Source organism: Aotus nancymaae, unplaced genomic scaffold (genome assembly GCF_030222135.1).
Source record: "Aotus nancymaae isolate 86718 unplaced genomic scaffold, 86718_ANA_hifiasm-v0.15.2.pri h1tg000108l, whole genome shotgun sequence".
Lineage (NCBI taxonomy): Eukaryota > Metazoa > Chordata > Mammalia > Primates > Aotidae > Aotus > Aotus nancymaae.
In genome coordinates this window covers 28,341,710-28,357,866 of record NW_026988523.1, presented here as the reverse complement: position 1 = coordinate 28,357,866, position 16,157 = coordinate 28,341,710, and the positions used below count along the sequence as shown (strand labels likewise).

At 45.4% G+C, this 16,157-nt stretch overlaps 1 protein-coding gene across 1 annotated transcript in view; it reads right to left on the bottom strand.

Annotated features, from left to right (window-relative positions):
• The window catches only part of CD160 (CD160 molecule), a 20,880-nt gene extending 4,723 nt beyond the window's left edge, over window positions 1-16,157 (bottom strand). The window contains exons 1-3 of the mRNA XM_012471977.3: window positions 15,899-16,157; window positions 5,896-6,040; window positions 3,468-3,794 (exon numbers count right to left, since the gene is read on the bottom strand). Coding sequence (XP_012327400.1) covers window positions 3,468-3,794; window positions 5,896-5,968 — 400 coding nt within the window. The 5' untranslated portion in view covers window positions 5,969-6,040; window positions 15,899-16,157. The remainder of the gene's footprint in view (window positions 1-3,467; window positions 3,795-5,895; window positions 6,041-15,898) is intronic.

Genomic DNA, 16,157 nt, shown 5'->3' with positions numbered 1-16,157 from the left:
CGATCTCCTTACCTCGTGATCTGCCCACCTCGGGCTCCCAAAGTGCTGGGATTACAGGCATGAGCCACCACACCTGGCCACCTGTCTCTTCTTAACTAGTTTTACCTTCCAAAATGCATCTAATTTCCATATTTGGGGAATCATCTAGATGTGCTGACTTTAATATGTAAATATGCTGAGAAGATGAGGAAAGCATTCTTTCTTAGGGACAATCTTCACAACTAAAAAATGTATTAGGAGAACAGGAATTTTAGATTATAAGGAGCAAGGACTGTGTTGTACCTCATTCTTGCTCCAAGGCTTAGCGCTGGACCTGGGATGCATAATACATACTTGTTAGATGAATGAGAGAGGAGTATCCACTAGTGCAATTTAACTGAAGCAATGTATTCACATAAATAGAATGAAATTGTATAGAGTCTCTAGTGCCAGGCTAAAGTAATTTAGACTTTATCCCATAGACAGTGAGATGCCATTAAAACTCTGAGTGGTATGGCATGTACAAATTAGCATTTTAGAAAGACGAGCTGATCGTAGTATGCAGAATGGATTGAGAGTTGCTGGACCATTATTAGGGAACACTCAGAGCCAGGCCCTGTGGTAGGTGTGGGAGATAGATGAATAGGGCACAGCTGCTGAACTCAAGGGACTCACTAGTTAGGAGACTACTGGAATATGTTAAGTGTGAGGTGATGAACACCTGAAAAACACCTTTGGAAGGAAAGGAATAACAAAATACTGCTGTTTCTCCCCAGTAACTACTGCTGTGGGGAAGAATAGCAGTGCTTAGTAACTCTGTGAATTGGGGGTTAAGAAAAAAGGAGGAACCAAAGTTGACTCTAAGTCATGAACAGAAATAGGATCACACACAGGAGGATAGGTTTGATACTGAGTTTGAGGAAATGATAGGGCATCCAGGAGCTAAGAGTACAGTTGTTAGTTTAAACATTCAATTAAAACTTACGAAAGACGTTCGAGCTGGAGAAGTTGATTTGCTAGTCAATTGCAGAGAGATGCTGGTTTAAATCATGGGTAGATGAGAACTTGGAAGAGAGAGTAAAGAGAAAAGGTTGAAGGGGTGAGGAGTGAGTCTTGGGAAATACTTATGTTTGAGAGGTGGGAGGAGGAAATAGAGAAGGCAAAAGACAGCCAAGCAGGTAGAGAACCAGGGAGCACAGTCACAGAAGCCACTCGCGATGACAGTTTGATGAAGGAGGAAGCAAGGAACGAAGTCAATCAAACTAGACAAGTAGAAAATTTGAATTAACTAGGAACCATAGAAGGTGATTAAAAACGTTTGTTCAAAGGCTCTGGGCCAGTTTTTCATGGGAGAGGGCGGTGTGTGCGTAATCGATACTTATTTTTTTAAAAAAAGTAAGATATAACCGGGCATGGTGGCATGCGCCTGTGGTCCCAGCTACTTGGGAGGCTCAGACGGAAGAATCGCTCGAACCCAGGAGGCGGAGGTTGCGGTGAGCCGAGATCGCGCCATTGCACTCCAGCCTGGGTAATAAGAGCAAAACTCCGTCTCCAAAAAAAAAAAATATATATATATATATATGTGTGTGTGTGTGTGTGTGTGTGTGTGTGTGTGTATATATATGTGTGTGTGTGTATATATGTGTGTGTGTGCATATATATATGCGTGTATATATATATATATATATATACACGCATATATATATATAAATTAGCCGGACATGGTGGCAGGTGCCTGGAATCCTGACCTCGTGATCCACCCATCCTGGCCAATATGGTGAAACCCCGTCTTTACTAAAATACAAAAAATTAGCTGGGTTTGGTGGCTACATGGGAGGCTGAAGCAGAGGAATTGCTTGAACCCGGGAGGCAGAAGTTGCAGTGAGCCGAGATCGTGCCACTACACTCCAGCCTGGCAACACACGGAGACTCCATCTAAAAAAAAAAAAAAAATCACACGGAAAGCAATTTTTTTTTTGACTCATAGCATCTTGTGATAGTGTCTTTTTTCTTTCTTTCTTTTTTTTTTTTTTTTTTGGAGACGGAGTTTCGCTCTTGTTACCTAGGCTAGGCTAGAGTGCAATGGCGCGATCTCGGCTCACCGCAACCTCTGCCTCCTGGGTTCAGGCAATTCTCCTGCCTCAGCCTCCCGAGTAGCTGGGATTACAGGCACGCGCCACCGTGCCCAGCTAATTTTTTGTATTTTTAGTAGAGACGGGGTTTCATCATGTTGACCAGGATGGTCTCGATCTCTTGACCTTGTGATCTACCCGCCTCGGCCTCCCAAAGTGCTGGGATTACAGGCGTGAGCCACCGCTCCCGGCCCGATAGTGTCTTTTTTCTTTCCTCACATTTGGTTTATAGTTTGGCTGAATATATAATTTTGGGTAAAGTTTTTTTTTTTTTTCCACAGCATTTTGAAAGCTTGCTCTATTGTCTGGGAATATAGGAACACAGAGAGAGATGCTTTCTGTAGGGCACAATTTGACTTAAGGAAGTCATATAAAGCTGGGGCTGGAGCGGCCATATTTAAGATATGCCAAAGTAGTAATGGAGCCGGGGAGTGGACACTGGGTTGAAACAGCTGCAGAAGCCGGAGGCTTCCCTGCCGCAGAGTTTGCGACAGTAACCGTTTTAGGTCCTGTCCCCTTTCTGGTTTCTGATTCCAGGAACTGGAACTCATGAGGGCCAGCTGTACTTCTTGCTTTGTTTTATCCTCCTTTAATTTATGGCACTTTGAATGAGTTTCTGTTTCTTCCAAATAAATGCTCCTTAAGACAGATACCCATTTTATCTCACACCTGATCTCTTTGTCTGAATTTAGAAATACAGCCACATTTCTGGGAGACCTCTGAATTGGGAATCAGAAGGCCTAATTTTTTTTTTGAGACGGAGTTTCGCTCTTGTTACCCAGGCTGGAGTGCAATGGCGCGATCTCGGCTCACCACAACCTTCCGCCTCCTGGGTTCAGGCAATTCTCCTGCCTCAGCCTCCTGAGTAGCTGGGACTACAGGCGTGCGCCACCATGCCCAGCTAATTTTTGTATTTTTAGTAGAGACGGGGTTTCACCATGTTGACCAGGATGGTCTCAATCTCTTGACCTCGTGATCCACCCACCTCGGCCTCCCAAAGTGCTGGGATTATAGGCGTGAGCCACCGCGCCCGGCCAGAAGGCCTAATTTCTATCTTCTTTTACTGGCGCTGGTCAATGAGTAGCACTGGACAAGTCTCTTCAACCCCTGTGACTCCATCTCCCTGTCAATAAAAATGGAATGGCCACCCCAGTAAGAGTTTTAAAATTAAAGGCAAAATGAGATGATGTTTATATGTGGACTTTGAAGAAAGGCAGCATCTGCCGATGGGAGTGATGGAAAGGACTGAGGAAGAAGGAAACTGCCTATCCAGGACCTGATCCATCTGGCTATATCTCCAGCTGTCAGCCCTGGTCACTGTCCCGCCTGGTGGCATTAGGAGTATTGGAGACTCACCTGTGACTAGAATGGAGAAAAAATGGCCCTGAAGGCGGATATCTGACTTCTGGCTTCTGGCACAACACTGGTAGGTCCCACTGTCCGACGGTGTGACTTGGCTTATGGTGAACACCAGCTGAGATGATACTTCACCAACACCATCTATCCCAGGATCCCTTTTAAGTCTCAGCTGTTTCAGACTGGTCTCAGGAGAACAGTTTCCAGACCTGTCCTTGCACAGAAACACTATAAACCCCTCAGCCTCTTCTTTCTTATGCCACACAGTACAGATTAAATTTAGTCTCGTTCCCTCCTGGGAAGCTGAGCTGGTGATGTTCATGCATCCTGGAATGGAAAGGGAAGAATTACCCGGGGGTCAGGTCACGTTCTTTGAGTTTCACCGTAACTGCTCCTTATCGCTAGAAATCTTCAAGGAAGGAATGGAGCAGAAGCTGGCAGCAGCGCTGCAGACAGGAAATACAAATTACAGCTCTATCGATGGCCGTGTGACTGTAAGCAAGTTACCTAACTCCTTGGGCAGTAGTTTATTCATCTGGAAAATGAAAATTGAGGGTCTAAATAATAAGCTCAAAGTGTCCATTAATCCATAGGTTTATTTGTTCCTCCAGTTAACAAATATGTTTAGGCATTCACTCTGCCAAACCTGGCTGGGGCTGTGATGACTAGGACATGACCCCCACTGTCAGACCTTTTTTTTTTTCTTCCTAACCACTAGATGACTGAGGATTTTTTTTAAAAAAATTTAATTTTTTTTTTTTTTAAAGATGGGGGTTTCACCATGTTGGCCAGGCTGGTCTTGAACTCCTGACCTCAGATGATCCACCCACCTCGGCCTCCCAAAGTGCTAGGATTACAGGCGTGAGCCACCCATGCCCCGCTAAGTTTTTTTTGTTTAAGAAGTCTTGCTCTGTCACCCAGGCTGGAGTGCAGTGGCACAATTGTGACTCACTGTACCCTTGAACTCCTGGGCTCAAGCAATCCTCTCACCTCTGCCTCTTGAATAGCTAACACTACAGGTATGCACCACTATGCCTGGCTAGTTTTTTATTATTTTGCAGAGACAGGTTCTCACTATGTGGTCCAGGCTGGTCTTGAACTCCAGGCATCAAGCAACCCTCCTGCCTCTGCCTCCCAAAGTGCTGGGATTCATGAACCACCATGCCTAGCCACTCTCAGAGTTTAAAGCCTAATATAAAAACAGATTAGCAGGCCGGGCGCGGTGGCTCACGCCTGTAATCCCAGCACTTTGGGAGGCCGAGGCGGGTGGATCACGAGGTCAAGAGATCGAGACCATCCTGGTCAACATGGTGAAACCCTGTCTCTACTAAAAATACAAAAAATTAGCTGGGCATGGTGGCGCGTGCCTGTAATCCCAGCTACTCAGGAGGTTGAGGCAGGAGAATTGCCTGAACCCGGGAGGCGGAGGTTGCGGTGAGCCGAGATCGTGCCATTGCACTCCAGCCCGGGTAACAAGAGCGAAACTCCATCTTAAAAAAAAAAAAGAAAGAAAGATTGTAGTATTTAGATCTCAAGCCTGGCTTTTATACATTTATAATATATGAGAGGCGGCCGGGTACGGTGGCTCACTCCTGTAATCCCAGCACTTTGGGAGGCCGAGGCGGGTGGATCACGAGGTCAAGAGATCGAGACCATCCTGGTCAACATGGTGAAACCCCGTCTCTACTAAAAATACAAAAAATTAGTTGGGCATGGTGGCGCGTGCCTGTAATCCCAGCTACTCAGGAGGCTGAGGCAGGAGAATTGCCTGAACCCAGGAGGCAGAGGTTGCGGTGAGCCGAGATCGCGCCATTGCACTCCAGCCTGGGTAACAAGAGCGAAACTCCGTCTCAAAAAAAAAAAAAAAAAAAAAAAAAAAGAACCATAATTATAATAATAATAATAAATGAGAGCCTAAAGGAATCTTAGGTTGAGGCACAGATTACCAGGGTCCTTGACACCCGTAGCAGAGGCAGAATGGTAGAGAGGCAGTAGTACCAGTTCTAACAAAAAATAAAAAGACGCCATATTTTTTATTCTTACTTAATGTCAAGAAGAGTGAGTTGGCCGGGCGCCTAAGAATCACCTGAGGTCAGGAGTTCGAGACCAGCCTGACCAATATGGTGAAACCCCTTCTCTACTAAAAATACAAAAATTAGCCAGGCATGGTGGCATGCGCCTGTAGTCCTGGCTACTCGGGAGGCTGAGAATTGTTTAAGCCTGGGAGGTGGAGGTTGCAGTGAGCCGAAATCGCACCACTGCACTCCAGCCTGGGTGACAGAGCGAGACTTTGTCCCCACCCCCACAAGAAAAGAAGAAAAAGAAGAGTGAGTCCTTTGCTTCCCCACCAGAGAAAATCACGGGATCCAACTTCCCACAAGCCCAGGGTCCTCGCCACGACTGTCTCTGCTCTAGGGCCTATCCTTACCACCAGACTGGATGCCCACAACTGCCAGCAGGATGGCCAGGGCACAGCAGCCTCTGCCAGGTTCCATCAGCATTCTGCACGCTGTCAGCAGGCTCAGGAACTTGAAGCAAATGTTGGCTCTGCTGGTATCCTTGGCTTCAGTCTCCTGAAAGCACAGGGGGACCCACTAGACAAAGCTTTCCAGGGCTCCAAGACCATCTCCCCACCCCAGGCAATAGCTTTGATTGGCTAGAGTGTGATGGAGGTAGAGGAAGGTCTGGGCATGAATGTTCAGCTGGCTGGGAAGTGAGGTGGTAAGCCAAGTGAGATATACTAGGGTGGGGGTGGGGAGAAGGGAGAGACGTAGGGAGACACCAAAGCCTATTTTCTTACTTTTTTTTTTTAAATTAAATTAGATTGCTGGGTTAACGACTATGAGCATTAATACTTTTTTGCTACTATAATCAGATTGCTCTCCAAAAAGGCTGTTGAGAATCAGATGTTCTGTTAGAGATCTGTTTTATTTTGCCTTTCCATGATTAGTGAGGTTGAGAATCTTTTCATATGCTTCTTGGTCATTGGTATTCCCTTGTCTATGACTTGTGTGTTTATATTTCTTAAAAACTCAACTTTCCTCACGCCTGTAATCCCAGCACTTTGGGAGGCCGAGGCGGGTGGATCACGAGGTCAAGAGATCGAGACCATCCCGGTCAACATGGTGAAACCCCGTCTCTACTAAAAATACAAACAAATTAGCTGGGCATGGTGGCGCATACCTGTAATCCCAGTTCAGGAGGCTGAGGCAGGAGAATTGCCTGAACCCAGGAGGCGGAGGTTGCGGTGAGCCGAGATCACGCCATTGCACTCCAGCCTGGGTAACAAGAGCAAAACTCCGTCTCAAAAAAAAAAAAAAACCTCAACTTTCAGGAACTTTCTCTATACTAGAGATATTAACCCAGCTGTCATTTTTTAGGCAAATACTTTCTCCCAATTTGTTGTTTATCTCTTCACTTCGTTTATGATGCTTTTTTTTTCCACAAGGAAAATTTACATCGTATGTAATTAAATTCAACATATCTTTTCCTCTAAGTTGTCTGGGTTTCCTGCATTGTTTAGGAAAGTTTCGCTCTGATTGAGGCTATACTTTTCATTCAGCATTTTTTTGTTTTACTTTTTATAATTGTATCTTTTTTTTTTTCTTTCTTTTTCTTTTTCTTTTTTTTTTTTGAGACAGAGTTTCGCTCTTGTTACCCAGGCTGGAGTGCAATGGCGCGATCTCGGCTCACCGCAACCTCCGCCTCCTGGGTTTAGGCAATTCTCCTGCCTCAGCCTCCTGAGTAGCTGGGATTACAGGCGCGCGCCACCGTGCCCAGCTAATTTTTGTATTTTTAGTAGAGACGGGGTTTCACCATGTTGACCAGGATGGTCTCGATCTCTTGACCTCGTGATCCACCCGCCTCGGCCTCCCAAAGTGCTGGGATTATAGGCATGAGCCACCGCGCCTGGCCGTCTTTGTCCATTTCTTAGCTAAGTTTGTTTCTTGAGTAATTCATATTCTTTGTCACTATTGAAAATGTCATCTTTTACCCATTGTATCTTTTAACTTGTTTTTTCAGTCTCTTTATATCATTCATTATATCTTTCCATTCTTCTTTGTTGTTTGTATATGAAAGGTTTTGTTTTTTTTTTACCAGGTATTAATTTCATATCCAGCTACCCTCTCTTAATTCTATCGATTTTCAGTTGATTCTCTTGGATTTTCCAGTCATGCAATCACATTATGTGTAAATAACAATTGCTTCCTCTTCTATTTTATACCTCTGATTTCTTTCTTCTAATTGTATTGGTTAATATCTCCATAAAAAATATTAAATAATAATGGTAATAATGAATCTCTGTGTTTTTTCTAAGTTTAATGGGGGATGCTTAAATATTTCCTTATTAAGTATTGTAGTAGTTTTGAGAATGAGATGTATTTTATTACGTTAAGGAATATATATTTATTTCTATTTTATTAAGAGTTTTAGGCTAGGCATAGTGGCTTATGCCTGTAATCCCAGCACTTTGGGAGGCCAAGGCGGGCAGATCACCTGAGATCGGGAGTTCGAGACCAGCCTGACCAACATGAAGAAACTCTGTCTCTACTAAATATAACAAACTTAGCTGGGCATGGTGATGCATGCCTCTAATCCCAGCTACTCAGGAGGCTGAGGCAGGAGTATCACTTGAACCCGGGAGGTGGAGGTAGCAGTGAGCCAAGATCGCGCCACTGCATTCCAGCCTGGGTAATAAGAGTGAAACTCTGTGTCAAAAAAGAAAGAAAGAAAAAAAGTTTTAAAATGTCAGGGATGGATGTGAATGTCTTATTAGTTGCCTTTAAATATCAACTGAAATTATCATATTATTTTTCTTTATAGATATATTAAGATAGTGATCTAATTAATAGATTTCCTAAAATTGATACATCTTTGCAGTCCTAAACAAACAAAAACGGAAACCATTTGGTCATAGTATATTATTCCTTTCACATGCTGCCGTATGCTGTTTCATATTTTATTTAAACTTTTAAAAATTGCAGCAGCTCGCGCCTATAATCCCAGCACTTTGGGAGGCCAAGATGGGAGGATCACTTGAGCCCAGGAGTTTGAGACCAGCCTAGGCAATGAAGTGAGACCCTGTCTTTACAAAAAATACAACTAAAAAAATTAGCCAGGTGTAGTTGTGCATACCTGTAGTCCCAGCTACTCAAGAGGCTTAGGTCGGAGAAGCGCAGGAGTTCAAGGCTGCAGAGAGCTATGACCTCCACTGCACTCTGCCTGGTTGACACTGAGAACCCGTCTGTCTCAAAAAAACAAACAAAAATTACAAACATACAAAAACTAACTAACCAATCCAGCAAGATGTTAAAAATATAATGCACCATGACAAATGGAATGAGGTTTCATTTTTAGAAATTCTTGGATGATTTAATATTAGGATTCTATTAATTAACATACAACTGGATCAAAAAAGAAAGTCAATATTACCTTTTGATAAAATCTTACATTAATTCCCACTAAAATCCTAAGTAAAATGGTAATGGATGAATACTATTCAATATAGTGGAGAAATGTATATCTCAGATAAAATTTCAGCATCATATTTAAAGGTCAAATATAGGATAATTTCTATTAATATTAGGAGCAAGGCAGAGATGCTTCCGATTATTTCTGTTATTTTACATTGTTCTCGAAGTGTCTGACATTACATTTAAGCAAGAAAATAGGCCGGGTGTGGTGGCTCATGCCTGTAATCCAAGCACTTTGGAGGCCAAGGCGGGCGGATCACCTGAGGTTGGGAGTTCAAGACCAGCCTGACCAACATGGTGAAACCCCATCTTTAAAAAAAAAAAAAAAGAAAAGAAAGAAAAAAGAAAAAGAAAAAAAAAGAAGGCTGGGCGTGCGGGCGTGGTGGCTCATACCTGTAATCCAAGCACTTTGGAGGCCAAGGCAGGTGGATCACCTGAGGTCAGGAGTTCAAGACTAGCCTGACCAACATGGTGAAACCCTGTCTTTAAAAATAATAATAATAATAAAGAAAAAAGAAAATAAAGCAAAGGGTATAAATATTGGAAATCTTAAGGCAAAATTATTACTATTTTTATGTGATATAACTTACATCTGGAAAACCCAAGAAACTTAAGAATTATTAGAAACAGTAAAAGATAGAGTATCTGAATAGGCAGTTCACAAAAGAGGAAATGGAATAAAAAGTTTTTCAGTCTTACAAGTATTCAGGGAAGTACAAATTAAAAATTCAGAGTTCAGAATTTCAGAATTACCACCTGTTAAATGAACAAAAATTTAAAAGATTGATAAATCCGGCTGGGCGCGGTGGTTCACACCTGTAATCCCAGCACTTTGGGAGGCCGAGGCGGGTGGATCACGAGGTCAAGAGATCAAGACCATCCTGGTCAAAATGGTGAAACCCCGTCTCTACTAAAAATACAAAAAAGTAGCTGGGCATGGTGGCGCGTACCTGTAATCCCAGCTACTCAGGAGGCTGAGGCAGGAGAATTGCCTGAACCCAGGAGGCGGAGGTTGCGGTGAGCCGAGATCGCGCCATTGCACTCCAGCCTGGGTAACAAGAGCAAAACTCCATCTCCAAAAAAAAAAAAAAATTTGATTAATCCAATTTTGGTAAGGATAAGAAGAAACAGGGTAAATCATTCGCTCTAGGTAGAACTATACATTGTTATGGAACTTTGGAGGAATACTCATTATATATTAACATTTAAAATGCACATACCCTGTCCCTTTGGCTATAGCTTACCGAAATAAAAGCATGAGTGTGCTAGTATATATGTACAAGAATATTCACTGCAGCATTGTTGATAATACCAAAAAATTAGAAACAGGTGAAGTCCAGGCGTGGTGGCTCACACCTGTAATTCCAGCACTTTGGGAGGCTGAGGTGCTCGGATCACCTGAGGTCAGGAGTTTCAGACCAGCTGGCCAACATGATTGAAACCTGGGCTCTATTAAAAATGCAAATATTAGCCGGGCATGGTGGCAGATGCTTGTAATTCCAGCTACTCAGGAGGCTGAGGCAAGAGAATTGCTTGAACCTGAAAGATGGAGATTGTAGTGAGCCAAGATCATACCACTGCACTCCAGCCTGGGCAGCAGAGCAAAGCTTTGTCCCCCTCCAGCTCCCACCAAAAAAAAGAAACAGGTGAAGACCCAATTGGTAGAAGAATGGCTGAATAAATTATTGCATATCCACAGAATAGAATGTTATGTAATTATAATTTGTATAAAACAATAAGCTAAAATAGTGTATATAAATAAATACAATTTAATAAGGTACTTATGAATACATAAGATATTAATTTTCCTAAATATAATTATGAGTCAGAAAATATAATAGAAAAAAAGTCCCATTCATTGTAGCAACCAAAAAAACCCATAAAATGTCCAGAAAAATGTAACATGATTCCAAATAGGACCCATAGGAAAAAAACTATAAAGTACTACTAAAGATATAAAAGAAAACCTAAGTAGAGACGATTGTTAATTTTGTCTGTACTTATCTATACATTGGTCACAGTCCTGATAAAACAGCCCCACAGCAGCCCGTGGTGTGGCCCCAATGTCCTTTCCTAGCCTTGACCTCTTCTTGTCCCCTCTCTCGCGTTATACCTTCATGCTACACCGGAATGTCCTGGTGACTCTTGAGATGAAACATGGAATACTTAGTGACAAAGCATCATTTGATTCAAAGAGGAAGATAAAGAAGGATTGCAATGACTCATTCAGTCCAGGATTATGGTTAAAAAGCACAGACTCTAGAGCCAGAGTGTGTTCAAATCCTGGTCCTAAAACTTAATAGTTGCATGACAAGGTCAAGTTTCTTAGGTTCCTGGGCCAGGCGCTTCAGTCCTTAATCAATAGTCCTATTTCACAAACACGGAGCATCTGTAACGTGTCAGGCACCGTGAGGCACGGAGAGCTCACTAACAGAGCAGAGGCAGATGTTTTAGTGGTCTAATCGTCTCTAGCGTCAGACCTGCATGTTTGAGATCTGGCTTTAACATTTACTATCTGTGTAATACCGGGCACGTTTCTTAACCTCTCTGAAAATGAGTTTACCTATAAAATGGTGACAAAATATTGTCTTCTAGGGTTGTGAGGATCAAATTAACCTACGTAAACTACTTAGCGTAGTGCCTGTCTGAGAGTAAGGGCTCAATAAACGCTAGCTATGATTGTGTTTTTTGTGTTTTTTGAGACAGAGTCTTGCTCTGTTGCCAGGCTGGAGCGCAGTGGCCCACTCTCGGCTCACTGCAACCTCCACCTCCTGGGTTCAAGCGATTCTTCCGCCTCAGCCTCCCGAGTAGCTGGGACTACAGGTGCGTGCCAAACGCCCGGCTAATTTTTGTATTTTTAGTAGAGACGGGGTTTCACCATGTTGGCCAGGTTGTTCTCGATCTCTTGACCTTGTGATGTACCTGCCTCGGCCTCCCAAAGTGCTAGGAGTACAGGCGTGAGCCACCGCGCCCGGCTAGCTATGATTATTTTTATGCTTTCTTATATTGGAATCCACGGACAGTGTTCCAGGCACATCCACATACAAGAGACTGTGTTTAGTCCTTATTAAACACTAAGCCATTATTATTTTTTAAAGTTTATTATTTGTACGAAGTATATAGAGGCTTGCAGAGGCCTTGTGGCACAGCTCCTAAGTTGGGGAGCAGAATTCTAACCCAACTTATAAGTCTTTCTCCTGGAGTCCCCTTGGCCCTCTCCTCACAGCCACTGATCCATCCACGATCAGCTGCAACACAAGAACGACTGTACGAAGAACGGTAAGAAGGTCATAAAGTGTCAAAAGAGGAAAGGAGAAATTCTGGATGAAGGATGCGGAAAGGCTGCAGGATAGCAATGGAGTTAGGCCTTCACAGAAGTTAGTGGGCTATGGGGAGCTGGTGCCTCAATAATCCGGTGGTGCATTAAGGCGGGGAGTGGGCTGAGGAGATCGGGGTTCCAGTCCTGGCTCCGCACTAGGTAGCTATGGAACGCTGAGAAGGTCGTGTTCCTCCTCTAGGCGTGTTTCCTACGGAACTGGTGCAGGGGGATGGGAGGGGCGCGGGGTAGGCACCGCTTCCAAGGAGATTGCGGCGGCCAGGCGGCCCGGCTCGGAGCGCGGATGCAGCGGTCAGTCCGCTGGAGTGGCCAGACTTTGCGGTGCCTAGGCCCGAGTTGAAGAGGAGCGTGTAAGTCTGTCGTGGAGCCCTCAGCCGCGCTGGGGGCCGGCGGGGTCACGGGGCAGGGATGCTGTGGGAAGTGACCTTGGTGCCCGGGAGGGGGCACCCTGGGGTGACGGTGGCCGGCGGCGCCGATTCCGCACCGTGGCCGCTAGAGGGCGCTGTGTTCCAGCCGAAGCCGGGGTGACCCCCGCCCGCCCCGCGTTCGTCACTCCCGCCTTGGACCGTCCCGCGGGCATAGGGGCTACCCAGGAAAAGCTAAACTAGCAGAGGAGACGAGGGGGTGAAAAATTGGGCCTGGTGGGTCCTGGGGACGGCACCTGGCCCTCAATGCGGGGAGGAGGTGGTCGTGAGAAGTCTGGGAACTTTCCAGGCCACACATGCCAGGGGCGGGTCTCCCCTCTTAAAACGTCGCAAGCCCCGGCGCCGGCAGGGAGGAGGGTGCCCGTGGAGTTGGCATCCTCACCTTTGATGTTCCCCGGGGCCCGGGGCCTCCCAGACGAGCGCCCGCAGATAGCGGGAAACGCTCCCCTCCTTCCTGCACCTTCAGGTGGGAGGCGCCTCGGTGGGGGTCCTGGCGTCTCCCGGGCGTCTGGATTCAAATCCAAGCGTTGTGTGACCTGTGGCACATGCCTGGACCTCGCTCAGCCTCACGTTCTTCTTGTGTTTAAAGCTCCCTCGTGGAAATGTGGTGACGGTTAGATGACACAGAAAGCCTTGCCACAGCCCGGATCTAACCCCTCAGAGGAGCTGGAAGGTCAGCTCTGAGCTCCACAAATACCGCTGTATACAAAGATGCCCAGAAAGATCTCATTTGCAGCTGTGAAAGCTGCTTTTTCAATCTCCACAACCCCAACTGCCTGAGTAGAACCTGACTTGTTAGTAAACAGGTTTGGGCTGGGGGGTAGGGGGCGCTGGAGGCACATGTCAGATCCCAGGCTTCCTGCTCAACACACCCAAGCAGGCGCCTGACGTAAAGGCGCTGTGGACCCCTTTGGTGGTCTGGGAAGGCACGTGGAGCCCCTTCTCAGAATAACATTTAAAAATTAATAAGATACATGGGCTAACAAAGGAAACAAATTATAACAAGACCGTTGTCAAAACCCTAGAAGAATGTGTGATAGGGCAGTACACGTGCTTCTTTAGATCTGGCATCAGCCTAGTAACTGTCGCGATTTTGTTAGTAGTGCTGAGCGTTAAGGACATTTGGAGAAATCTGTAACAACTGTAATGAGATTTGAAAGTATTTGCCTTTTCTACGGATGGCAAAGTCTATTGTGGTTCGTTGTCTACATTCATAACTGAAACAATTGCTAACTTTCAATTAAAGATTAGTGAAAAGCCGGACGTGGTGGCTCACACCTGTAATCCCAGCATTTTGGGAGGCCGAGGCGGGTGGATCACGAGGTCAAGAGATCAAGACCATCCTGACCAACATGGTGAAATCCCATCTCTACTAAAAAATACAAAAATTAGCTGGGCGTGGTGGTGCGTGCCTGTAATCCCAGCTACTTAGGAGGCTGAGGCAGGAGAATTTCTTGAACTCAGGAGGTGGAGATTGCAGTGAGCCGAGGTAGCGCCACTGCACTCCAGCCTGGCGCCTGGCGACAGAGTGAGACTGTCTCAAAAAATAAAATAAAATAAAATAAAATAAGATTAGCCGGGCGCGGTGGCTCACGCCTATAATCCCAGCACTTTGGGAGGCTGAGACGGGTGGATCACGAGGTCAAGAGATCGAGACCACCATCCTGGTCAACTTGGTGAAACCCCGTCTCTACTAAAAATACAAAAATTAGCTGGGCATGGTGGCGCACGCCTGTAGTCCCAGCTACTCGGGAGGCTGAGGCAGGAGAATTGTTTGAACCCAGGAGGCGGAGGTTGCGGTGAGCCGAGATCGCGCCACTGCACTCCAGCCTGGGTAACAAGAGCGAAACTCCGTCTCAAAAATAAATAAATAAATAAATAAATAAAAATAAAAATAAGATTAGTGAAAATACAGATATATTTTCCCCCAAAATTCACAAATCCCATGAATGAATCTATTCATGAGCCTCTTGGGGATCCGTGGGCCTACAGTAAGAACTCCTGCTGACCAGGCTCCTCGTTTTACAAGTAGGGAAACTGAGGCAACCAGATCTCCTGGTTCTTTGGTTAAAGGTCTTTCCACTGAAGTGTGTAATAATGGAACTTGGGGAAAATGATTTCTAAATCATTTTTTTAATCCTGAAATTTCCAGGTTTACTTTGACAAAAACATGCCAGTGGCTAGAAGCTTCTGTTGTTTCTGTCGCCCCCACAGCACACCGCCTAGGACATGAACTTCCCCCAGACGTGCCTCACAGGGCCAGCTGCCAGCCCTGTGGAGCCTCCCGGGTTGTCTCAGCCCAGGCCTTGCAGGGCTCCGGCAGAACGTTGATCTAACTTTGGTGACTTTCCTCTGGTAATTAGCGGAATTCCTCTATTTGAGCAGTGTCAGAATGGGACCAGGACCCCCGAATGCCCATGGAAGGAGCGTGCTGGTCCAGCAGGCAGAAGTAACCTCTCGAACTCGTCACCTCAAGTGATCCACCTGTCTGGACCTCCCAAAGTGCTGGAATTACAGGTGTGAGCTACCTGCCTGGCCGATAACTTTTAAAAATTATTAGGCCGGGCGTGGTGGCTCATGCCTGTAATCCAAGGACTTTGGAGGCCAAAGCGGGCGGATCACCTGAGGTCGGGAGTTCAAGACCAGCCTGATCAACATGGTGAAACCCCATCTTTAAAAAATAAATAAATAAATAAAATAAAAATTATTTGTATGGGGTCTCCCTATGCTGCCCCGCCTCGTCTTGAACTCCTGGGCTCAAGCAATCCTCCAGCCTTGGCCTCTCAAAGTGCTGGGATTACAGGCCTGAACCACCACCCCCAGCTCCCCGCCCATTTCTGTTTTGCTCTGTTTTTCCTTGGTCAGTGATGGCTTGGGAGATTACAACGATTATTAAAAGTTTAATTTAGTTTTAAAAGTTTCCGGGAGGCTGAGGCAAGAGAATTGCTTGAACCTGGGAGGCAGAGGTTGCAGTGAGCTGAGATCGCGCCACTGCACTCCAGCCTGGGCAACAGAGTGAGACTTCATCTCAAAAAAAAAAAAAAAAAAAAAAAAAGTTTCATTCTCCTCAGGTTCCAGAGGGCAGAGGACATTTCCCTCCAAAAAGCAGGTTTCTCAGGGACCTCATGAGAAGCCTGTCCTGTCAACCGTCTCGTCCCTCCTCCTGGACCCCAGGTCCCCAACAGGCATTTTTACCTCAAGACAGAAGTTCTTCTTTCTTGCTCTCAGACTGGGGTCTCACGTTGAAATGAGCTCTCAGTTCGCAGATTGTTCTGGTAACTTGTTAAAGCCCCGTCTCTCCAGTTTCGTCATGGCTCACACTTTCACGGCTGTTATACGTGGTCTTTGAAAACCACAGGATGGGTTGTTAGCACTCAGAGTTCTTCCTCCACCCCCACTGTGGATTTTTTTTCTCCTTTCTCTCCTGCAACTCGTCCTCCATTTCCTTTCTCCT